Source organism: Cyprinus carpio, unplaced genomic scaffold (assembly GCF_018340385.1).
Source record: "Cyprinus carpio isolate SPL01 unplaced genomic scaffold, ASM1834038v1 S000006696, whole genome shotgun sequence".
NCBI lineage: Eukaryota > Metazoa > Chordata > Actinopteri > Cypriniformes > Cyprinidae > Cyprinus > Cyprinus carpio.
Window position 1 is genome coordinate 449,813 of NW_024879308.1, and position 26,472 is coordinate 476,284.

General features: G+C 37.7%; 1 protein-coding gene and 1 pseudogene across 1 annotated transcript; both read left to right on the plus strand.

Annotated features, from left to right (window-relative positions):
• The first annotated feature begins 2,952 nt into the window (after positions 1-2,952).
• On the plus strand, positions 2,953-19,947 carry LOC122144500 (annotated as a pseudogene).
• A 2,054-nt stretch (positions 19,948-22,001) lies between these two features.
• LOC109101496 (P2Y purinoceptor 4-like) lies at positions 22,002-24,857 on the plus strand. Its single transcript, XM_019114857.2, has 2 exons — positions 22,002-22,461; positions 22,906-24,857. Exon 2 carries the CDS (start codon positions 22,910-22,912, stop codon positions 24,002-24,004), a length of 1,095 nt encoding a protein of 364 aa, XP_018970402.2. The 5' UTR covers positions 22,002-22,461; positions 22,906-22,909; the 3' UTR covers positions 24,005-24,857.
• Positions 24,858-26,472: the final 1,615 nt, after the last annotated feature.

A 26,472-nucleotide genomic window follows, 5' to 3' on the forward strand; every position in this document is an offset into this window, starting at 1 on the left:
CTTATTATTATTATTGTTATTATTATTATTATTTTAGTAAAATAAACAAAGTGATTTATCTTGAAGGGGCTGATTGTTAATGCTCATGTGCTTGGGCTTTATTCATAATCCTCTTTCCTAATGTCTTAAGACCTTTTCTTATCTCCCTCACGGTTCTAAGACAGACAAAACACACAAACATTGTTGTAACACTTTCTCTTATGCTAGAAGACTGTCTCTTGAGTTTCTCTCAATATTCAAACATTTTCTTTTAATACTCACTACTCACTCTTTAAAAACTCATATAGAAGGTAGGCCAGTAGACCTATACTGTAAAACTATTTTCAAAAGCGTTTTTAACTTAAGCAATTTAAATAGCCATACATTTCTATTTAAGCATGAAGGTTCTATCTTTAGAGAGGGCAAATCCTCTTCCAACACCTGTTTCTTTCTCATAATACTTTGGAATAAGCAGGTAATGCTCTTTGCTAGTCTGATCTTTGCTGGTCTTAATGGCTCACACTGAATTACCGGCCAATGCAGTCAAAAATTAATGTGATTAAAATAAAGGTCAAGCTCTGCTTGTGCTAGGATTGGGGAGTTTTAGCATGCGGAAGCAAAGCTCTGGAAACAGTTCTTTGCTGTGTTTGGTGCTAAAAAAGGCCAATATTCCCTCAGGTGGAAGAGAAGCAATAGATTCTGTGACTGTATGAATTGCTGGACACTGAGAGCATGTCTTAGATGGCTTAGCCTTAGTCAGAGATGGATGTAATCCATTGTGTGTTGTGTAAACATGACCCAGGGGGTAATAGGATGGACTGTACCTTCAGAAAAGAGCGCAAAAAAACGGGCACGTTCAACCATGTGACCTTCATATCTACAGAATCTGGATCAAAACAAAATAAACTTTTTGTAGGTTGTTGTTCATCCTTTGCTGGCGAAGATGACCACAACTTCTTCGAATCACTTAATGTTGTGGGTGTGAAGATGGAGAGGTGTTAGGACAGGTGTAGCTGCTCTATTTAAAGATGTCTATCAATGCAAGCAAATGTGATTTGGTCAGTAATTGTCTTTTGAATATCAATATCTTGAATATCTTTTGAATGCTCCACGCATTCTGTTTATCATTATTTACAGGCCTCCAACATACTCTCCAGCCTTTGTTGAAGAGTTCACAGAAATGTTATCAATGATTTCCTCAGACTTTGACTGTTTTGCTATTGCAGGGGATTTTAATATTCACATAGATAATGCAGAAAACAAAATTACAAAAGAAATGATAACTGTTTTAAACACTTTTGACCTGATTCAGCATGTGCATGGACCTACACACAAAGGTAGACACACTCTAGATTTAATCATCAGTAGGGGTCTAAACATTTCATTCATTGTTATTAAGGACGTAGCACTATCTGATCACTTCTGTATTTTCTTTGATATATTGATCTTTGCTACCACTGAATCTAGATCTGTCTCTGTGAGAACAGCGTACACTGCTTGCGTTCAGCGGATATTCTAAAAAATGGCGCTACGGTTTGTTGAATAACGAATTGTTGAATAAAGTCGTTATTTTTGTTTTCTTCACAAACAATAGATATTCTTGTCGCTTCATAACGTTACGGTTGAATCACTGATGGCAGATGGAATATTCTGACGATGCTTTTCATACTTTCCTGGACCTTGACAGTGTTACTTACTTGGCAGTCTATGGGACAGTCACAAGCCTCCCTGTTTTCATCCAAAATATCTTAAATTGTGTTCCGAAGATGAACAAAGCTTTTATGGGTTTGGAACGACATGGGGCTAAGTGATTAATGACACAATTTTCATTTTAGGGTGGAGTATCCCTTTAAGCCGGAAGCAACAGTTTGAAAACGTTTAATGATGGATTTGTTTCTAATAAATTTAATTTAATTGAATTTACTTCTTATTTACTTTTTTTTTCAATAATCTTTAAACAAAATCTAATACAGTGCTTATCCTCTAAAGTGACTTTCCTTTTTCTCCTTACATTGCTTACATGGAATTTCCAATGGGCATTATGGGCACAGCCCAGGGGCCCATGCGCACTTGGGACCCAAGCGAGGGGAAGATACTTTTTTTTTTACACTGTTTTTATAGTGCAAATAGTCTTTACACTTGTTGGCAAATGCTATTTACACTAGCTCCACCCACCAATGTCTGGTACACTCTCAAAATTAAAAAAAAGACACTTTTGGTTCAATGTATTTAGTGGAGTAGGCAGTAGAGAGTAAGAATCTCAGAACTGGCTTTTGATGCGATCGACCCAGATTCAAATCTGCCTTCTGCCAAGCTATAAACAATCATTTATTATTGCATCTTGTTAATGTACAAAAATACTGAAATGCAAATAGTATCTGCCAATATAAGTTATACTATTTATAACAATATAGATAGCATAATTACTATTTACACTTATTGCAAAAATTGCTGCTGGGCCCAGGAAAGCATTGTCGCAATCAAGTAGTGTAAATCCTACTTGTGTTGATCAGTGTAAATCCTGTAGAATATCTACAGGTGTTGAGCTTGTCCTTTAGGTTGTGATTATAGACTGTAACCTGTGTAACTCTCTTTTTACCATCCAGTTAATTTGGGATGGATAAAATGCATCACATTATGAAAGTAGGTTGCTAACAGCAATTTAAGTCGACTTTAAATGCAAAATTTAAATGCAAATCAGAGCCAGAAAAGCCACAACAAGAGCAGAGGTGGAAAAGTGTGGATGAACTCTTCAGGTTTACATATTCGGGGGGATAAAAATAAAGAGATTTTTTTACATTCCGTGATCATTTGTCTTTATCAGTGCTTCACAATGGAGTAGCTGTTGGCAGTCTAAATGATGGCACCTTTGAAAGCTCCTGCATGTACAAAAACCTGAACCCTCATACGACCTAGTGTGTTCTATTGCCACAACACTGAACAGACAACACTACGAATGAAGGGTGCGGTAGAAACTTCTAGGGACCGCCTGACTTCCTTCATAGCTACCTAATAGTGGAAAGACTTTTTATAGCCCACTCACAACAAACAGAGATATGTGATGTGTGTCTGGTGGTGAGATTTGCAGAGGGGTTTTTGCTGAGTAGTGAGGGATGGTGTTAATCAAGCAGCTGGAAACAGAAAGAGAGAAGAAAAGGAGGGCAGGAGGAGGAGAAGGACAAAACAAGAGACGCAGAGAAAGGGGGATGATCGTATCCATATGGCAGAGCTTGTGTTCTTCACTTCCTGGACAGACAGAGGGAGATGAGAAGCCAACAAGGAGTGAGAGAAAAACAACTGGAAGCATAGCACAGTAACCCAGATCTTCTGAGCTGTTAGCGTACGAAGGGGAGAGAGACCGATTCAAAGCATGTGACAATGATTTAGCTACAGTGCTACTGTGTGGGTTTTTCTGAAGATCCCTCGGAGGGGTAGAAAGAAAGAATGAGTGAGACTGGAAGTTACTAATACGCTGCGCTCAGGTTCATGAACCACCGATGATGTGAGGTCACTTAGAGGAATTCAGGTTAGTGTTTTCATTTTTTCTGCTCTCTCTTCTTCCTCTGCCATCTGGAGTTGTGAAACACTACCTTACATTTACCAGGGGTCCAGCCAATTTAATTTTACATCTACATGCTGACCCTTATGGTTTTTTCATCTTTGCGAATGGAGTACAGGTCTAGTTCTTACCCTAAGGCTTGTTGGTGAACCTCTATCTGGAGTTAACTGTCTTTTTAGTGGAGTTTCCAGACATCAGCTGAAGTTCTCAGAGGGGTGTTGCTTTGCCCTTATAAGGCAACACCAACTGAGTGGAAAAGTATTTGAATTTGTGGTGGTACTGCTCCACTGCCTTTTCATGTCTGCACAGTCTGGAGCTGATGCTTGGCTTCACTCTTGGTTCCTCTTCTTGGATATTTTTGCTGCCAGACAATAGGAGCTTTTGTCAGTGGGCTGGGCAGCATGTGTATGGATGCTCTGTCATCTTCCTCAGTCTCACTCTGTAATAAGCTCTCACAAGTGGAGTTGTTGCAGATCACGAGAGGAGGAGGCCGGTCCTGGATCTGTCCTCAAGCCAAATATGCATTCTGCCTTTAAAACGCACATGCTCATGGGAAGGCAAACACAATAGACAGTGTAAACAAAAAAGCTTTTGGATGCCGTATTAACGATCTCTGGATCTGATGCTGCATGCTCAGCTCTTGACAGAGAGAGGGGAAGACAGTGTGAACCTCTGGTTTTTGGTATCACTGGAGATCAACAGTATCAATATGTGATCTTTCACCGAAGTTGTGTCAACCATTTTGGTTTTTTGGAAATTAGACTGTATTATATTCTGCTAGGACACTCTTTTGAAAGCACCATGACAACAGCAGCGTGGTACCATCGAGACATCAGCCGTGTTCGAGCTGAAGAGCTGCTGGCCCGTGCGGGGAGAGATGGCAGCTTCTTGGTGAGGGACAGCGAATCTGTGCCTGGAGCCTACGCCTTGTGTCTGCTGTGAGTACAAACACCTTAATAATATAATACACTACACAACATTTGCACAGAATTGCAGATGAATGATGAGGCAATGCTAGATGCCAAAGGGTAGAACCAATTTGCAGATTTTAGGTGGTCAGAATTGACCAATTTCATTAAAAATTAACAGTGTATAATGGTTTCAACCAGTCAGAGGATGTCAAATATGTTTGATATTTTAGCCAGTTTTACAACACATATAGCCATGCATCTTTTTAGCAACAAGGTGCATGTTTCTGCATGAGTTGTTGTGTTCAGAAACGCATGAAAGTCTAGTAGTGTGCGTTTGTTGTATGATGACCGGATTTTCTGTAACCCATTTACAATGATGCCTAGTGTTTTGAAAACTGTTCCGATTTTAAAAATCATATAGTGTACTCCAGCCTTTACAACACACTTGGTTGTGATGTGATAAATTTACCTAGAATGAGTTTGGCACCACACCCAGCTGTCTATTTACAACACTTCCTGGTGATGCACAATGACATTTTAAAGTAAATCACAATAGTAACCAGGTATCTTAAAAAAGTCAACAAACTATTGTAGTCCTTTTCTATAGTCTTTGCCTGTGAGATGGATTTTACAGCCATGTGTCTGCCTTCCCCATCAGGTTTCAGCAGAACTTTGGTAAGACAGTTACTATGGCTACTTTTTTAGTTTAGTACTGTCTATCTCAATGCACATGAGCTCCAGGAGACAACACCCAGTCTACAGCAGTTCCTCTAGGCCCCACTCGGTCAGCTTTGTTCAGGCCTCAGTTTTCCCTGTTTTCCTCCTGTCTCTGGCTCCTGTAAGAGGGAACAGGCTCCAGTGACCGCACTGCTTTCTCTCCACTGTGGCCCACAGCCAGACACATTCCTGAAGGCTGAGCCCTCCAGCTCCAACTGCACTCCCTACTTTCTTTCTTCAGTTCTCTCTCATTCATTCTTTTCCCTTGCCCTCTACCTCGTTTTTTCTTCTCTCTGAAACAGTTCACATGCAAAACATCTACTCACACAGGTCGCACTTTCCTCTCTGTGCTTTGTTTTTTCTTTTTTTAGATTACCTGGAAACACTGAGCTTTCTAATCATGTGTTCACTGGTCTCAGTTGAATACATATTCCAGGTTGTGTGGCCAGATGCAAATGAACACAAATTCTGATATATCTAACCTCCTATGGGCACAGAAATATGATCATGTATGATATGACACATACTGATGGCCTCAGTGACCACATTAACTGGTTGTCTTTTTATTTTACTGTGGACTTTTATATGGTATAAATTAACTTTTAACCTACTTTCAGAATTAAACACTCTGAAAAAAATTTACTTGTAGGATTTACTTGCACTAAATTTTAAAGTAAAATTTCAAGGTTAATTTCACATTAAATTTTACTGCTACTGCTCTGTACAATCTACTTCCTACTGTACTTAACATTCTTAAAGAATTTAAGTAAATATTACATTATTATATAGAAATTCACTGAATTCAGCAAAATCTACTCACCTAAGTTAAGTAAATTTAATGTTTGCTGCCCTGTGGTGACCATGGAAACCATCGATGTCAGGCATGAACACAGTGTTTCATGAAGCCACAAAATGTTCTATTTATGTGATTATTTAAAGGGTTGGTTGGCTTTCTATTTTCTGCTAAACACCAGAGGAGAAGTTTAGCAGAATGTCTGAGCTGATGTCTCGTGTACAAGCTGATGAGATCTTAAAAAGGACAAAAAAAGCACTATGGTACACAGAACATGTGCAGTCTCATGAAGTCATATGTGTTAAAAACTGACAACTGACTGACTGTAGTTTCAGTTGCTCTTCAATGAAAATATTGTTTGACAGTCGTGGTCACCATTCACTTTCATTGTATGGAAAAGAGCAGCATAAACATCCTGCCTTAACATCTCCTCTTGCGCTCCATGGAAGAAAGACAGTCACTACATTTTGATAGACACATTCATTTTTGGGTAAACTTCAGCTTTAAGACTATTTATTTTACTGTATTATCTTAGATTCAACAGTCTGTCTGTCTTGTCCATAGGTTCCAGCGACATGTTCACACATATACCGAATCCTTCCTGATGCAGATGGGTTACTGGCTGTGGAGGTGAGCAGACAAAGGAGCTTCACACAGTCAAATGCACAGTCACAAGTAAGAAAGTAAATGCATGCGAAAATTATGCCTTGTTTAGGCAGGAGACCTTAAATGATGGTTGTATCTTTAAATGAATTTGCAATTTCACATGGAAATTACTTGATACTCATCTAGTTACTTTCAGTTTTTCTTATTCTTCAAAAAAACAAGCAGACTTGTTATTGTCTGCTGTCTGAAGCATGCAGCTGTGTTGGTTTCAAATTGACCTTGGTGGCACCTCGCTGTCAATAAATGTTTCACACAGATTCCTCCTGCACCCAGAATGAAAGAACGGAATGGGTTTGTCTGTCTGTGTGGAGATTAAAATATGTGTGACATAATTGTTTCTATGTCAAAGGTTTTGGCCAGGCAGCAGTACTAGATGCATTTTTGCAAATTCTTTTCTGTGCATGGATGAGATGTGTTGGTGTGTTTTCAGAAACACTCTACCAGTAAGGTTTATATTTTTAAAAGTGGATTTAATGCCCTGTTTCCTATTTAAAAACACAGAATGGATAACATATACACACACAATAAGAGGCTTATTAAGTTAGTGTTGCTTTCTATTGTGAAAAAGAAACATTTTCTGAATATTCTCCCCCTCCCAGTGTCTGATTTCTTTTAATCGCTTTTCAAGAGCTGCACACTTGGAAGGAAAACATGCGGCTATTTGGAGATTTTAGGGGAAATAATTAAACATTTTTGCCAAAATGGTTTTATCGACCATGCTTTCAAAATACAAGCTTCTAAAAAAAGGCATTCAAAGAGTGGGTTTTTTATTTGTCATGATGCCTGATGGTTTAAGTAGAGTATGGTGTGTGTGTGTGTATGCTCTTGTTTGCACAGTGGGTAGCTGGCTAGTGGCTGTTCGTGGTATGTAGAATTTGGCAGACGCAAGATTTGAGGGCATCATAATGTAAATTGTATATTTGGTCCATAAAGCGGAAAAACTAAAATGTTTTTGCGGAGTTACATAGACTATATAGTCCAACTTCTTTTTGTGGCAAACCTAGCAGTTCTGCATTTTCTGCCATTCTTTTTTTAGTTTATGCAGGAGAGTCTCAAATTATTTTTTGGCATGCAAGTTTAATAGGTCTGTCAGAATTCTAAATACTTTGTTATTTAACAAAAAGTCAGCCAATTCTGAAATATAAATCAAAAATAACCCTTAAGCCTAGTCCCAGCCTTGGCTTGGTGTATGGTGTGTTTTTGGTGTGTTTTAATTGAATGAAATTTGTTTTTTGTCTGTTTTAACTGTAGTAATGTTTATTTTTTTCTATATGAGGAATATTTATGTTTATTTTTTTCTCTCTAAGGCATCTTTATATAAGCAGTCTAAACCCTGTCTGTGAAACCAGGCCTGTCATCATACAGATTTTGTAGGAAAGTTTTCACACTTTTGGTAGTATGATTTTTCCTGTTAACCTACACTGATGATCCCTTTCCACCTTCCCATATTAGGACAGAATTTTAAAATCTTGTTTATGCATATTTCAAATACTTATTGTACTGCTGTAACTGATTCCTGAATTTGTTTGCCTGTATGTGTCGGGTCATTCGTGTTTTTGTTACAGGCCACGCAGGGAGTGCAGGTGAATTGTTTCCGTACTCTTAGTGATTTAATTATGGGTTATCAACACCCACAAAAACGTCTGGTGGCCCCATTGCTTTACCCTGTTATGCGTGAATCAGAGCCCAACGATGAAGGCTCAGGTAAGATGATAGAAGCCCAAACTGACAAACAACATTTCTCTCATAAAGATGTTAAGCGCCTTCAGTTCAGTGAGTGCATTGCTTCAAACTATAGCTTTTTAACCAACATTCACTGTGCTGTGAAGAAGGGGGCAATTTTGGTAGGTAGATTATGACGATTTAAACTTATATAAACTATAGTGTTTTGGTTGTTTTAGTATAAATTTATTACAATTAAACAATTAAATACAGGTGTCTTTTTGGTGCAGATGGAGACGATGAGAAGCCAAGTTCACATTTGTCACCCCTCCACCACGTTGCAATGTCCCCTGCAGGCCAGCCTCCACACCTTCCAGTTCAGCAGCTCATTTACTGCTGCAGAGGCTTCAGGAGCTCAGGCCAAATAGGTACATTCATTCACACATGACTTATGGATCACATATCACTGTCTGTAGCTCTGTGCCTTTATATAAAATTGTGTGAAAACAGTGTCGCTCCTTACAGCTCAGTGTACCAATTTTTTACCCTCTGCAGTGCAGGCTGTGAGATTGTACAATTACGAGGGAGTATCTACACAGTAATGTGTGTAAGGACCTGGAGAATGTGAAAGGAGGCACATCAGGGACTGCAAACACTTTCAGTGTCAAAGACACCTCAGCCGTGCATGTGACAGTCTGCACAGGTGCTGTTTCTCTGACATCACATCTCACTTTTCACACAGCTGCAATTATTTTGGAATAAGAACATCTGATAAAAAAAGACACCCAAGTTTCAAGAAAAAGTTATTGCTGATTTGTTTACCACAGTGAGATTGACCAGACTCTGTCCAGTTTGGAAACCTTAGCGAAGTGTTTGATCATCCTTGTGGGCACCTCACCTTCTCCACAATGCAGGTACACGAATACAGGCTGCCTATTATAGTCATTTTTTTCTTTAATAAATGTTAATATAGTTTAATAAAGTGGCTTGGCGTGCAACATTTTCCTGAATTATGAAGCACTTGCACTGTGTGGCTGATATAGGGAACCACAAATTCAAAATGTATCACATGTTTCAAACAGGAAATAGGATCTTTAATGGTCTTTGCCAGGCAAGCATCACTATTACTATTGCTCATTCTTCTTGTTAGGAATTTGAACAAAGCCCTGAGCCCCTGACCCTAAGTATTAATTTAGTGTATAATAGCTAAAATCATGCAGCTTGCTGAGAAAAGGTTTACTGTTACTTTTTTAAGTGATATGACTGACTTATTTTCAAGCCCCCCCCCCCCCCCCCCAAAAAAAAAAAAGTTTTCAAACAAATTTTACTAAACATTTTGATTGTATGTTTTTTAGCATTTCAATACAATGTTGATATTAATTGTATTATTATTATTATTATAACAATAATATATACATTGCAATAATTTAAAGTTGTCTGAGGCCCCCTAGTTGGCTTGAGAACCAGTGCCTTAGAATCCTATCATTAGGGACCAGAATATTATAGAGCCTTGGAGGCAAACTCTTTTAACTTGTGCCAAGAACATAATCGCATAGCAATCACTCAGACAACAACTTTGCAATTTCTCAGAATGCCTTAGCAACAGCATAGTATGTAGCATGCAGAGCGGAGACAAATCAATGTCTCCTTTACCTTATAAATTCCTATTGTCTTATTCAACTCTCTTTTTAATAGAATACAGGAAAGAGCCTGAAGCAAAACATGGATAATTTACTTCACAAGCTACTGCCCTCTATAACCTTGTTGTCATCTCTAGAGAAGAGGGTATGATGCATATGACAAAAACAGCATGCCAATCCACACAAACCCACATACTTGTCATCTTTTTTTGCATTTCTGTCTGTGATGATGATGACAAAATATCATGTCTTTTTCAGGTTCTCAAAGCTTTGCAAGAAGCTGTAACCAATCACAACTTATCTTTGCAACCAGTCACTCCTCCTGCAGTCCATCACAGTCCCCCCAAAATTGGGGAAAACCTTAACACTGTCCACAGCTTTCAGGTAGCACATTAGTGCCTATTGTTTTTGCTTCACTGGTAATATTTTAAACTATGAAAGTGTTTGCATTTATTTATGTGCATGTCAAGGGTCAAGGTGGTCAGGTATTGCAGGCAAACCGTGTCAGTAGACATAGATGCAGGATGCTGCTGTTTGACAATCAAGTACTGGCTCATTCAGTGTGAGACTGTCACACACAACAGGAGTGAGTTTATCTTGCCTTAAAACCTGAGTTACTTCAGTCCTCCATTATTATCATACAAGGCTAGTAATGCCATCTAATGCTTTTTATGTTTTAGTCGTGCAGTTGGTGAAGATTCAGAGAAGCCCTGCCAAGCTGAAAAATGGTCATAGACAGTCATCACAATCCGCCGAGAGAACTTGTGTTTGAAAGCATAAAGGGTGAGGAGAAAGACTTGAATTGGCTTACCTAAATGGTCTAAATCTGATGTACTGATGTGTCCTAGCCCACAGGAAACAGAAGCATTCTGTCGGCTGCTGCAGCTTATGAAAGCTGCTCACGGAGTCCCAGCAGTCTGAGCTTGATGTCGTATCTCTGTGTTTGTGGGCACCTGGAACATGGGTATGGGATATACAGTAATATCATTAATAATAGATATTATGGCCTCAAACAGTTGCTGCAAATATTTTCATTGTTGTTTCTGTATATTTGCCTGCAGGGGGCACTCCACCACACCGTTCACTTCAGGTCCTGGGTTACTTGTCTGTGGTCTTGGGTCTCACCCCAGATGAGTCCATCGCCTCCCTGCCTCATGTATATCTATGCAGTGGGGCACTCCAGGACAACCCGCAGGGGCGAGAAAGAATGGCTGAAACACATCAGAGCCACGCTTCGGGAGTGAAACCAACATCGACTTCAAACAGGTCTGACTTTATGAAATCAAAATGTTCATAGTCAAAAACACAAGTTTCTTTCTTCTTCTTTCTTTTTGATCACGTATCTATATTAATCATTTGATTGGATGACATTAAAGTGTTTAATTGGTGAGAGTAGATTGTGGAGGTGTTCTTGTGTTTCTCCTGTAGGTAGCAGTACAGTCCCTTTGTAATGTCAACTGGCGGTGTTTGTGAAACCAGAACACCAGAAGGATGCATCAGTCAAGTAACTAGACGGCTAGTGTTTTTAAAAACTTGCCTGTGTAGGTAACACACTCGGTACAAATATATCTTGCTCAAAGACAAACCACTAACACACACCCCACTAACGTCTATCTTTTTTCTGTGTTTTTCTCACCTCCCTGTATCATCCTTGTCTTTTACCGCCAAGCAAAACAAATCAAGTGATAAATAAATCATACCTTTTATTATATATATATATATATATATAATATATATATATATATATATAGATAGATTATATATATATATATATTTAGATTTCAATTTGTTTTTTTTTCTTTGTGGTTACAGGAAATAAGGGAGCAGTAGGAGTTTCCTCTATCTCGTTAATGGCACCTCAATGGGTTTTTGTTAACTGTCAGTCTGAACTTCTGGCTAGTGAGTGAAAGCACTCAGGTATTCACACATATCTTTAAAATATAAGAAGTGGCTTTTCAAACGTACGGTGACGGACCCAAAAGTCAAAGACTGCAGACCACATATCAACCCAAATACTCTCTTTTACTTTACAAAAAAATTTAGGGCACAATTATTTCTCCTGGAAATACATTACACAACTTTTTAAAATCTAAACAGATTTTAAAGCAGCTGAACTTCCAGAGAAAATGACATGGTCGATCATACACCATCCCCTTTAATGGCTACACCAGACCAATGACAAAATATTGAAATTATCACAAATTATAATCACAAACCAAATCAGTTATTAATTGCTATGAGTTGATGAATCAGTTGAGTCTTATTTCAATGTGTATGAATTATTGTATTTATATTTTTCAGCTAATAAATCTTAGACCAAGTTTGAGAACCACTGCATTATTTACCCTGCTCAAAGTTTTGTTTGGCTTTCAAGTATGAATATGTTAGTCTTAAGGTTATCTGTAAGCTAATGTTTCTGTAAAACAATGACAGAATTGTTAGCATTCAAAACTTTACAGTCTTTAAATTTGGCAAATATGGATCGATTATTTGTTATGACATCACCCTACACGTCAGACTTCTCATCTGATGTTTCTGTCCCATCAATGCTCTCGAAGAATCTGGAAGTGCCGCCCCCTACACTATAGACGCTGAAAATAAACTGTCAAATGCAGTTCTGCTGAGCTCAACAGCTCTGGTCCAAGTTGTGATAGAAACAAAACACTACTGGATATCTAAAAAGCGTTGGAGCTGCTTGATATGTCCCACCCTGTCTTCCTGTTTCATTTAAAATTGTCGACACATAGGATGAGCTTGTCCAAATACCCCCACTTGTGGTCTTTTCACTTGACCGCTTGTCTACTTGCATCGATGATATTTTCTGTATTTACGCCCAACAAGACCACAAGTGGTGTGGTAGAACTTTTCTATGACCCGATGGTACACAGTATAAGTGTGTTTAAAAATGCAAGTGTATTTACAGAGCTTTAATTTGATTTCAATACTTTTGCATTCAAAAATAAACTTGTCTGTGTCTGTTCAATAGTCTCTATAACCAGATAAACACAATTAGTAATTGTGTTGCTTCTAATTTAAGAGCAGTTAAAAAAGTGCAGTTGCAAATGTTGTACAAAGAAACATACTTCACCTTTGCCACCAATAAAATGTGCAACACATGGTGTGTCTCTTTTGGTACCCAAATTTTATGTAATATCTAATTATTATTCATATTTAACTTGGAAAGGTTTTGAGACATCTCGCATTAATCTCCTGCAAAAGTCTCACTGATTTATTTCCAGAACATGGTGCATTATGAGATACACTTAGCCCTTGAATACGCTGCTCTGCTGAGTGTGGATTTAGTGTGCGTTAAGGGAAATCCACTTTGGTGTATTTTAAGATCTGGAACAGTCTTGTGCACTTTCCTGTGTGGTGTGAACGTGCTCTCAAGTTTTGCTAAGACTGTAAAGTTTGAGTATTTAGACAAGCCCAATAATGCTGTGCAATTCAAGCACACTTGGTTCCCTTGTTTACCTGTTTAAGTGGGAGAAACATGTATGTGATACATTCATGTTACTCAATTGGGTGAGTACACTTGATGTTCAAAAGTGTGGGGGTCAGTTTTTTTTTTTATGCAATAATTTTATTCAGCAAATACACTATTAAAATTGATTCAAAAAGTGACAGTAATGACTTAGATTGATACAAAAGATTTCTTATTTCAAATTAATGGCTGTTCTTTGGATTTTATATTTTTTTTAAAAATCCAAAAAAATACTGGTTTCACAAAAATATTAAGAAGAACGATTTTTTTCAACATTGATGATAATAACAAGGAATGTTTCTTGAGAATCAAGTCAGTATATCAGAATGATTCTAAAAGGATCATGTGACACTTGAAAGACTGGAGAGTAATGATGCTGACATTCACATTCAGCTTTGCCATCACAGGAATAAATTACATTTTAAATATATATTTAAATGGGAAAAACATTTTTGTATATTTTTTTAAACTATCTATTACTTTTTTTTGCTGTATTATAGACCCCAAACTTTTAGAATGGGTTGTGTATAGTGGCGGCTGTCTATTTTGCATTATTCCTCTTTCCGTGTCCTAGGAGGAACCACAACTTCAACAAGCATCCTCAGACTCTTGGTTCTTGGAGAAAAGCAGCTCAGCACATTTGCATGTAGCCTTCGTTTCAATCATCTCTTTTGGTGTGGAGGACCTCAACTTACCGCCTGGACCTTGATGCTGCTGGTCACATAGCTTATAGCTAATTTATTTCTGTCTAGATATTAGTCACTCAGCTTTATTATTCCCGCTCACTGCTTTTTATTACAGTGATCCATTAGTAAGTCAAACATTGCTCTAAAGGAGACCCCATTAAAGCGCATTGAATCGCACTGAGTTGTTCTATGAATCCTTGTGCTCACTTGTATTTTATCTTTTGAAGGTCAGCCTGTCCCTGACTGAGGTCTCCCTATTTGCAGGACATATTGAAGCATGTTTCAAAGCGAGAATTCGAGGGAGCTGATGTTGCAGACCATTGACCAGAGAGCGGCACAGGAAGAAAGGCTTTTTTAACTTTAGTAAGAACTGCGGCCTGCGCCCTTCCTCCCCAGGGGACACTCACAGAAGACATGAACATCAATAGAATGTGATTACACAACAACAGTGGGACAAAAAAAAAATCATAACAGCACACTTTAATATTTCTGTTTGCTTGGTTTTGTTCTTGCTCTGTCTGTGAATAGGAGGAGAAGATTTTGTTTCCACCCACCTATCGGTATGAACGTGGTTCTAGAGACTGTTATCGATGGCAGGGAAATACACTCCAGTCCAGTGGGCGTTAAAAATTTTAATTTCATTTAATCTATCAGCCTTTGTTATGACATCCTAACATCCGTTATAAACTGTATAGTGACCCATGAATAAAATGATGTGATATGATTTGACTCATAATGTGTGGACGACATAGATCTCATACTTTGTGTTGTATTATTTTTGTTTTATAAAAACTCCATTCAAACTTTCCTCAGGCTGCAAGTCAACGGGCCCTCTTGGTGTGATAGAGTCTCTGTGGAAGTCCTACCAGAGTCACACATAATCTGTACATCCATATGGGTATGTTATCCTATCTTCTCCCAATTCTTATTCTCATAGTGCAAAAAGAAAAATGTAGGCTCCCTGCATTACAGTGTCTTTATAATGCATCAAGTGGCTAGGGATTCTCCTTTGTTGGTTTGCACTTCAGCTTGAGGGAAGTAACTAAAAACAGTGGACTGCTATTTTGTAGAATTTTGGAATGAGATGTGTGTAGCTACCCTGCACAACAAAGGTTTACTTTGGGTACGATTGTAGGTCTGCGGTCCATAATCAGAGTCATATCCTGTCTGTCCGTCTGCTCAACAAAACATGTGAATTCAGCCTCCTCAGCAAAGGCCTCCAACATATATTATGCTAGTGTATATAAACACAGCCAACACTGACCACAATGCTTAGTATTTCAGTACTACCTCACATAACGGTGTTTTTAGAATCTTTTTAAATGGCAGCATTCAATGAGATTGGAATGTGATGTTTAATAAATTTGGTTATTATTAATGGGATGGTTGCTAATGTTCAGATGGTTTGTATGTTTTTAGACTCATTAAATAAAAAATTTAACTCCACCCCAATTACAGCTTTAAGAATTGAATTGATTAGCAAATATTTGAACTGATCCTTTGGTTTCTGTTCATCAGGATGCACAGAGATGACATCTTCACCAGTGATCACTCTCCTGTTTTTTGCGACTTTTGAAGTGGGTGTGATATCACAGTTTCCCAGAAACAGGTATGGAGTCTCTGACACTGGAGTTTTTGACATTTGAGTCATTTTATAACACAAAGAGTTATATTAGGGGTTGCTGAACATGCATTTCCTTATTCCTTAACCATTTCCCTTTGCCACCGAACACATTTCTTTTCAAGGCTGGTGCATTTTAACAGCACCAACATGCAAGTAGACAAGCCTAAAATAATTTCAACTTTTAGATCATTCTTAAAGGGTTAGTGCGCACAAAAATTTTAATTGTCATTTACTCACCCTGATGTTGTTCCAAACTCATAATACATTTGTTCATTTTAGAAACTCGAATGAAAAAAATATTGGTTGTTGCATAAGTTGATACGTGAGGACAAACCTCATTGGTTCTCAAACGTCAAGCAAGCACATTTGAGCTTTCATTTTCTGTGTTTGATGTGCTTTATATATGTCCTCTGATCAGTGTTTATATGTGAATAAAGTCATACATTTTCAACACAATTATATCTCTTCAGAAGACTTTGATAAAACAGCTTAATATACATGGATTTCTTTTACAATCTTTTTATGTACTTTTTGATGCATAGAAGTTTTAGTGGAATGGACTTTCAATGGATAGACACTGGAACAAAAATCTTTCAGATTTCATTGAAAATTTCTTCATTTGTGTGTCAAAGATTAACAAAAGTCTTATGGGTTTGGAACAACATGAGGGTGACAGAATTTTAATTTTTGGGTGAACTAACCCCATAAATAAAATCAAAGTGTTTTTATAATTGAGTATTTGTTTTATGCTTCTCTTAGTGTTATAACCATCTCACATTCCTCTTTTTCTGTCTCTGTGGATGTAGAATTGGGTTCAGAGAGAGCCAGCATTGAGCTGGAGGTGATTTGAAGCTGTAGTGAAAACTTCTAGCAAAGGCCAAGTTTTTCATCTGAGTTCCACTCCCGCTATCTAGAAGGTATCTTTTGTGCAATAATTAATCAGGCTAGCGAGCATGCAGTGTTTCATTGCCAATCTGTTCCTTTTGAAATGCCAGGAGGTCATGGATAAATGTGACAGATCTTTTTTTTTTTACTTTATGCTTCTCCTTGTGTGTAGAGTCTCGACGTTCTGCTGAGAATGACTCACAGTACTGTGAGGTACCAGGATTTCTTATAAACTTGGCTGGTCTTCAAAACAGTTCCCCAAGGTTGTGATAGAGGCAATTTGGCTCAATTGATCATTTGGAGCTATGCTATTTTTGATAAGTATTTGGTTGGAACACCCAAATCAAATTTCTCTTTTTTTCAGCTCCACCCAGTGTTCTCAGATCTAGAGCATCTCCGGGATCAGCACTTGTTTGTTGTCTGTGAGTCATGTGATGGCTTTGAGTCATACGGTACATGGTCATGATGAGCTTCATGTCTTTTTGAATGAAGTTTCTCTGAAACAGTGGTTCGGTTTTTAGAAACCATTACATCATAACCAGGAACATACACATAATCTTAATTTCTTAATTTCTATTGAAAGGCACTGTTGAAACATTATGGTCATATTGATTGTATAGTTATGCCATTTCAGGCGAATGCTGTGTGGCTCTTCACTCGGTAACAGGGAAATCATCGGATCCATTTGAGACATGCTTGACTCACAGAGGAGAAGAGATGGGTTCTATTCGAGGTCGAATCAGGGTTTATATACCACCAGACCGCCGAAGGATCCGGGAAAGGGTCTATGGTGTGTCTATCATTTCCTCAAATATTTAGTTCCTCCTCTGCTTTGGCCTTGTTTTCACTTTTCTATCTACCATGGCTTCCTCTTTTGCTGCCGTGCTGCCTGATGTTGTCCAGAAGCATTCTAAGACTTGAACTGAAATATGAAACTTAGCGTACTGCTCATTGAAAACCCAGTGGCTGTGTCACAGATGACTACAATATTTAAACATTTAGACATAAGACATGTCTCCTGCACATTACAGAGTGGCTCTGCATGGAGAAGGATGAGGAAAGGAAACAACGAAGGATCATTTGTCTCGCCCATATTCCTGTGCATTCCCAACCCAGTGAGTCAAAAAATAGACCTAGGTTAATAAATAGTGTTCATTTGTTCTATGGTAAAGTAGTTTTTATTAACATACTTGTTCAGATGATCATGTTCTGCTACCCTTTTCCATTGGACATCACCTTGATTTACACTTCATGTTCCCACTGTAGAGCACCATCATCTTCATATATGGCAGCGCCAAACAGCTACACCAATCCTGCATACTTCATCTTTGAGGGGGTGCCTGTGTTGCGAAAAGTTGAAGAGATTCCCTCACCCAGCAAAGAATCCCAAGAAGAATGGGCCAAAGATGCTGTGATACAGCTCCCTAGAGTGACTGGAGGTCACAGCCATGGCAAAAGGTCTGCTCGGAGGTCCGATTTCACAGAGAGATTGACATTCCTGGATCTTTAGCACCCTATGAATCATCTGTGCGAGACTCAAAGTGAACTGACGTCAACTGCTTCCTCTTATCAGCTTTTCCCAGGTCCAGATGTTCCTAATACATCCCCAAACCAAAGACATACCACCTCCTCCAATGCATCTTTACAGTTACAATCCCATAAGAACAATATGACACAGGATTCAGTATTATCAGTCAAAAAAGTCACAAACTCCTACATGAACAGTTCTGTTTTTTCCCGGGAAACATACAGGCGCCACTCAAAGAAAAAAGACAGAAAGGACTATCACAGGCTACACCAAGGTCGGCCCATGCCAATGCGAAATGGACCAAAGCTCTACCCATATATGTCTACAACTGCTCCCGTTCATGAATCCTCAGTACCCTGGATAGTAGAGCAGTCAACTACAACTTCAGGAGACAACTCACTCACAGCCCTCCAAATTGCAAAATCATTAAGTGAGGTGGATTTTCAGCCAGTAGACAGGAATTACCAATATAATCAAATATCGTCTCAGCAAAGGCATCATGGATATGATTATGATTTAGCTGGTGAGAGAAACTACAGCTGGGAGAAAGAGGTGAGTGCAGTAGTTTTCTGTTATGGATTATGTTGTTTATTGCACTGTGTAAATATGGACTTTAGGATTAGCTTTGGGGTTTAGCTTTAATATTTACAAAAGCAACGTGTGTCCACAGGTGTCAGTCTTACATGGAGCCCCAGAAACAGTGCGGGAGCTTCTCAGCACATTGGGTTTGCAGCGCTACTCGCTGGACCTCAGCCGTAACGGCTGGGATGATCTTGATTACTTCAGGCAGGTTGATGTGATGTAGCCCAAAATCTGACATAGAACTTCATTTTTCTTCTGTTCTCACAGGCATTTGCTTCATTTATTGATTTTAAGCAGCAACGGTGCATTGTGAAACATATATATACAGTACATGCTGCCAAATGTCATTGTGTGTTCTCTTCTCATGCAGTGGTATTACAGAGGAGGAGCTGTGTGCAGCAGGTGTGTCTAACCCGTCTCATCGACGAAGAATCTTAGAGAACCTTCCCAAGATCACTTGGGAAGACTGAACTGAAATAAAATGAGACTATCAGGAAACTATATGACAAGTTCAATATTTGTATTCTTAAGAAATATTTTTTTACTCTTCTTTGTAATTTCTAAAGTTCATTCATTAATAAAGTTCATCACACAATGTGTTCATTCTGTCCCTGTAGTCCTAAACATCCAGCATGGAATAAACTACAGATCAACACCTGCTTCTAACAATTCTAACAAATCATGGCTATCACTAAAACACAGACTCTTCGATTGTTTATTTTATCATTGACCATCTTGATACTCATACGTAGATACTCTGTATATAATAGCACGTCAGCCTTGTCTTATATGAGCATTAGCTGTGAAATGTTCTGGTTCAGTACCTTGTCTGGTGACTGAATCGCAACTTGCCTATATCCCTGTTTTTAGCCTATTGTACTGTTTTTATTTCTAGGAGACCCCTTGATATAAATTACCCTTTTAAAATTGCATAAATCAACTGTGTGCTAAAGGAGTCAGCTGGTCCTTTTTTAAAGAGGAATACATATTTTACTATTTACCCCAGGGATTTAATTACAGTGATGCTGTTCTCCTCTTTACTTAAAAATAAGCTCATGGATTTTTAATGCTTAACGGAACCAACATAATGATTTCCAGTCTTACATCGCTGGCCAACTGTAAATATTACCTGCAAAAAGTAACAGAATAAGCACAGTTCACATTTTTCCTAAACATTAAAGGTGTTATCTGATATTCCACAGGGATTTAATACACATTGTAAAATGTAATTCTATTTTATTTTATTAATATAAAACTATTAAGGCCAACTAGCCTTTAGCCAGCTAGCTTTAATTTATGATGTTACCTTGACGTTAATTGAATTCTCCCACCTTGGCAGTCCTAAAGTCTTTATTCTTGCAATTGTATATCTGTAATTTGATAAATATTCAATATACACTTTGGATTATGTTGATGGTTTTATAAAGTCAGAAAAAAATTGATTAAAGTGTGATTTCTTTATTTTTAAATCTATACTATTGTGTCAATATTTGATTATCATTAAACTTGAACAAATATGAAGGTTGTTTGTATAGAAAAAACAGGATCTTTGAGGACTATGTTTGCACTGGGATAGAGTTATACTGTCAGACATATCAAAAACAATGAGTCTGGAGTGTTTGTAATGACATCAACATGCCCTTATGATGTCCAGAGACATGTCTTACATAAGTGCAGTAATCTCAAAGATATATAGATAGACAGATAGATAGATAGATAGATAGATAGATAGATATATAGATAGATAGATAGAAAGACAGACAGATGATTGATTGATTGATTGATTGATTTGATTGATTGATCTAGACAGACAGACATATATGAATGGAAATATGAATTGGAGAACTGGAGAAAGTTTTCATGTAAATTCATATCCTTGTGTGCTCTCTGCTGAAGAAAGCATCTCAGTGAGTCTGGGTATTACATAATTTTAATGACAGCAGTTTATCAAAAATAAACTTCCTTTCTGCTCTCTCAGAAAATTTGCTTTTTTTTATCACTCCAGTAGTTTGTGGCTAATCTTGATTCTTTATCTACTTTTTTTGTGACACAAATGAAAATGGCTGGAGAGTAGGTGTATATTCTGCACCAGTCTGCTTGACTTCACCTGTCAGTGATTAGTTATTATGTAGGCCAGAGATGATGAGTGAAACTGAACTAGCTGTATTCCCGGCGACCTACAGTTCACATTACAATACTGAGTCAATCACATTCCTGTATAGTTTAGTTTCCCATAACACTTTTTTGGACTAACTATCAGGTCAGCACTGCAGAGGAAGTGGGTCTCGCCATACCAACAATGCAAACTAATCTCCCCAGAATTCACACAGCTTATAATAGTTTTTTTTTTTCATGATACATGACTTAAATTGTAATTTAATGTTTTTTTTTTTTTTGTTTTTTTTATAACATTCTAGATGTCAGTGATGCATAATACTAACATTATAAGTCAATTGAATTTGAAAACTATATTACAGATTATTTAACATCAAACTATGTAGTTTATTACTGCAGCCAACATCATAAAACAACTGTGCAAATATTCAATGTGAACTTTAACTCAGAGAGCCATAGCAGTCATGCAACCTATTATGACACTCAAACTGATCACAAGCAGATAAAGGTTTTTCTTGGTGTAATCATTTGCCTTTTTCATTTAGCGTTCTAGACATTTGCTCTTCCACGTTGTCTGCCATGACCAAACACTGTTCACATTATTTACCTAACAGCACATCTGAGTGGTTTGATATAAACTTGTGATTTTTTTCTTAGTTGCTAAAGAATCAGTTCTAGCACATGAGCATCTGTACTACTAGGCTAATCTCTCATTGGTCAAAGTTTTTTTACTAAAGATTAACTTTAGCCTACTCCAAACAAATATGCTTTATTACCTCTGTTACTGTATATTGAAAACCTTTAATTTCTTCGAAAACAATATTTGTAGGATGCATACGCACAATTCCATATGGGAGCCTGTATAGCCCACACAGTCACATGGTGCTTACTGAAATAACAGTGAAAATGAAATAAAATAAAATAAAGGAAGGTCATTTGGGGATTCTTAACCAACTAAGATAAAATATCCTGGATTTTAAATATAAAGAGGGTCTGCCTGGAGTTGCCAGTAGGCCTATCTTATATAAAACGGAAAGAAAGCAGCACCATGTGTGCGATGGTGTTAAAGTGTTGTATAATCTACCTTCAAGGATTTTATCATAAAAACTGGGCAGTATCATTTACGAGAGCCAACATATAATGTTTAAAGGGCATGTGAGATGAGCTTCTGCTGTAAATTACTGTCTGTGTGATGGGCAATGATGGCAGAAACTGATAAGCGCGATATGATACTGAGACGAGTAAATAAACTCAGAAATAGGAAAAATAGAAGAGCTCCTCTTTAAACATGAAAATTTAATAAAACTGACTTTGACTTTTAATACCTTACCAGTTTCTCGTGGTATTTAAGAAAAATTATGCGATACTGACCAATACCTCACCAAATACTGGTGAATTGTCTCGAGGAGCTGAAGGGAGAAACTGGAAACTCCGTTTGGCTCTGATTCCCCGCCCCTCAGCGCACTTACAGCAGCGGGACCGCATCAGCTCGAGCGCGCCCAGTTCGGTGAATCTGGATGCGTGAATCTCTTAAACAAGTTGAATGGTTTTTGAACCATTAGCGTCAACCATCTAAGCTCATGTTTTGATCTGTGGAGGGACGTGTTTACCTCGTTCAACTGAGTGAACGGTAAGTTATAGCACGTGAAAACAACTCCGCGTGCTCCTCTTTCTCTTACGTCTCGTGTACCCTATATGTGCACGGTTGTGTGCAAAAAAAAAAAAAGTTTTTCTTTTTGTTTTGCGATTTATTATAAAACAGCATAGTTCTCAAACGGGAGATAGTTTCGTATGAGATTATTTGAGTTAAGAGTTATGAGAATAAGTTTTCGTGTTTGGACATGGAGTTTGAATACCTTTTTAGACCTAAACCCTATGAGACGATTTAAAAAAAAAAACTAAATTTTAGGCACACATAATAGTCTATTCTTTATAGACACTTTCAGCCTGTAGTTCATGTTGATTTTACAGCTTGTGACATAATATTTTACACTGAAATCTAATTGATCCTGTGTTTACTTCTAACTCTTTGTTTCTAAAATTGCTTAAATCATTTTTGTTGTTATTTTAACAGAGAAATGAATTCACTCTTAAGGAAAAGTGTCTCAGGGAATTTTTCCCTTCCGTCTGCTACTTTGATACCGAGGTCTGAGAACGAAGTGAATTTCAGCTGTCTCTTCGATGAGGAGTTCAAGTATATTCTGCTACCTGTATCATACTCCCTGGTGTGTTTCCTAGGACTGATACTTAACTCTGTTGCTCTGTGGATGTTTATCACCAAGATGAGGCCCTGGAAACCCAGTACAATTTATATGTTCCATCTGGCCCTGTCGGACACGCTCTATGTGCTCTCCTTGCCTATGCTTATATACTACTATGCAAACCGCAGCCACTGGCCTTTTGGTGTTTTTCTCTGTAAGATTGTGCGATTTCTTTTCTATGCCAACTTGTACTGCAGCATCCTGTTTCTCACTTGCATCAGTGTGCACCGCTACCTTGGAATCTGTCACCCCATTCGTTCTCTGACTTTGGTGAAGCCACGCCATGCCCATGTGGTGTGTGGTTTTGTCTGGATAGCTGTGATAGCCTGCCTGGTGCCCAAGCTGAGTTTCGTCAACACTTCCCAGAGAGGAAATGATACTTTGTGTCATGATACCAGCCGCCCAGATGAATTTCACAACTACGTTACCTACAACTCAGTGGTGATGGTCCTGCTGTTTATCCTGCCATTTCTGGTCATCATGGTTTGCTACTGTTTAATGGCGCGGGCCCTTTGTCAACCTCGAAAGGGCCTGTCCCAAAGTCAACAGAGTTCATCCCGGAAGAAATCCATTAAACTTATTATAGTGGTGCTGGTTGTGTTTGCGATCTGCTTTGTACCCTTCCACATCACCCGTTCGCTCTACTACGGCTACCGTATTCTAGACGCAGATTGCAGGTCCCTTAATATTGTAAACTTTGCTTATAAAATCACTCGCCCACTTGCTAGCATGAACAGCTGTGTGGACCCCATCCTCTACTTCCTGGCAGGTGATCAGTACCGCTCTAAACTCATCAGAGCGTTCACAAGGCAGACTACAAACACTCGTTCTACTGTGTATGTGCATGAAAACAACATCGGGCTGGCCTTTAAAAACCCAGATGCCCAAGCTGGCACTGAGACAAGACTCTAGAGTCACATACCCAGACATTTTGGGTAATCATTTAAAAAACAGTTCTGGAAGACTGCCTCAAATTTTGTAAGACATCCCAAGTGTTCTCTATCAACTGTCAACAGTCTTATACAGCCACAGACATATGCATCCAAAAGAATTCAGGACAGTCTTGTTGTAAACACTACAGCATAGATAAAAGTAAAGGAATCACTTTGGAGAAAGGATGTTGTTTACTTCCTTTGTGCACTCTTAATGATTTTTTTTTTCATTCAGAATGATTGCTGGTAGTGTAGTGCACAGGAACTGCAGCTCGTTTTATAAAAGCTCTGATGGCCAATCACTCCTGGTTACTTGTAATGTTGAAGTTTCTCACTGTTGGTCAAGGACACAACTTGGCAGTGTTTGGGTTCTGTAAACACTGAAAACAAAACCCACTCTATATCCCAGAACTACAGAAATGCCAGTACAAAGCCTTTTGTGTGTTCTGTTATGTTTTAAGGTCCTGTGGTAGGAAATGAAAGTGTGAAATCCTCTTGCAAAAAAAGTATTTGATGCTACAGTTTATGTTGATACTGAAAACATTGTAACTTGTTTTAAAAGAGGACAGATAAAATGCTATTAAAATGTCATTTATTGTACTTAAACAGAAAAGTTGGAAACCTTTTAAGGCACTCTGAGTGAAAAGGTAAATGGTTGTGTAGGAGGCTGAAATTCGAACTGCAGTTGTGCAGATATTGCTTCATTCCTCGTACAGCTGTTTTTGTCTTTTGGCGGAGCAGATCTACAGCTGTGTTGCTGTTCATGTGTTTGTGTGTATTTGTGAGTGATTGCATAGCAGGGCTGAATGAAGGGGAAAAAAGATTGAAGAAATCAGATCGTTTTGGCATATTGCGGAGATTTTTTTTCCTCGCATGTAACCTCTGTGGGAATGTTTGTGAGTTGTGCATTTTATTATTTCAATGTTAGTTTCTTGTAAAGTAATGTAAATGTTTTCTTACAGTTCTCTGGTCTCATGGTATTTGTTTAATTTGAAATTGTGTTTACATAATGTGTTTTGTACTTTGAAGTGAACAATTTTCTGTGTGTATTCCGTCAGTTTTATATGCCCCTCTGATTATCTACTTAGCAATTTCTGTAAATTACACAGTATTTAACTGTAATATGAACTGTTCTTTACTGTAAAACAATTACACAGAATGTTACTGTATTTTAAAGTTGCATTATAGGAAATATCCTCTTGACACCATTAAAATACAGCATTTTTATTTACTGTAAATCCAAATACAGTAAAAAAAAAAAAAAAAAAAAAAAAAAAGAAAAGAAAAGAAAATGAGTGTGAAACCTGACCAGTAACATAAAGGCTTTTTTTTCTGCTTGGAGAAAGAAGAAGAACAAGAAGAAAAGGAAGACGCACACAGCTCACATCTGCAAATGTATGTACAATATTCCTGCTTTTTCATTACATTATGTCAGTGTAATTTTAGGGGTTATTTGTTGGTTTAATTGAAAGCATAATAATAATAATAATAATAATAATAATAATATTTTATTAATTGTGGCATTTTCCTCACGGTGTTATATGGTAGATTTTGTAAACTCATTTGAGACTGAAGAGAAGTACATGAAGTACAAGTACATTAGTACATGATTTAGTGATGTTTAAGGGATGATTTTTAAAAATAAACATTTTGTCACACTTTATGAAATGATGATAGAATTGTCATTTTTGGGTGAACTATCTCTTTGAACTAATGAGAAAGGCTCCAACATCTACATATTTACATATCTACATATTTTTAGTGACACCAAAATCAAATGTGAAATGTTTTTGCAAAGCTATAATAACACAATAAAAAACATGAACATGATAAATAATTTATTTTTTCAGGAGATTCAGTTCTTCGGAGCAAAAAAAAAAAAAAAAAAAAATAAAATGGATGCTGGTGATCCAAGGCAAAGTCGACCTTCTTTCCTGTGATTGATCTACCAGATATGTCCTCTGCATTTGCTGTTCTCTTCTGTTGCACTTATGTGCATCACATCAAGTACCAAATGGAAGCAGCCACTACTTTGGAATTTTTCAGATACGTATGTAAGTACATCTTGCAGTATGCTGTAATGTTAAGTAAACATTAAAGGGAAAAAGAAGAATGAAAGCCATATACATCAGGGATAGCATGAGGGTAAGTGATGAGAGAATTTGCATTTTTGAGTGAACAATACCTTAAATGGGATAGTGCACCTAAAAATGAAAATTGTCATAATTTACTCACCCTCATGTTGTTCCAAACCTGTATGCACTTCTTTCTTTTGTTTAACACAAAATAATATATTTTGAAGAATGCTGGTGACCAAACAGTTTAGGTTCCCATTGGCTTTCATTGTATTTTTTGTCCATGTAATGGAAGTCAACAGGAACTGAAACACCAACACAACAACATTATACAAAATATCTTCTTTTGTGCTCCACAGAAGAAGGAAGTGCA

Coding starts and splice junctions, on each gene's coding strand:
- LOC109101496 (XM_019114857.2), top strand. CDS start 22,910: ATGAATTCACTCTTAAGGAAAAGTGTCTCAGGGAATTTTTCCCTTCCG.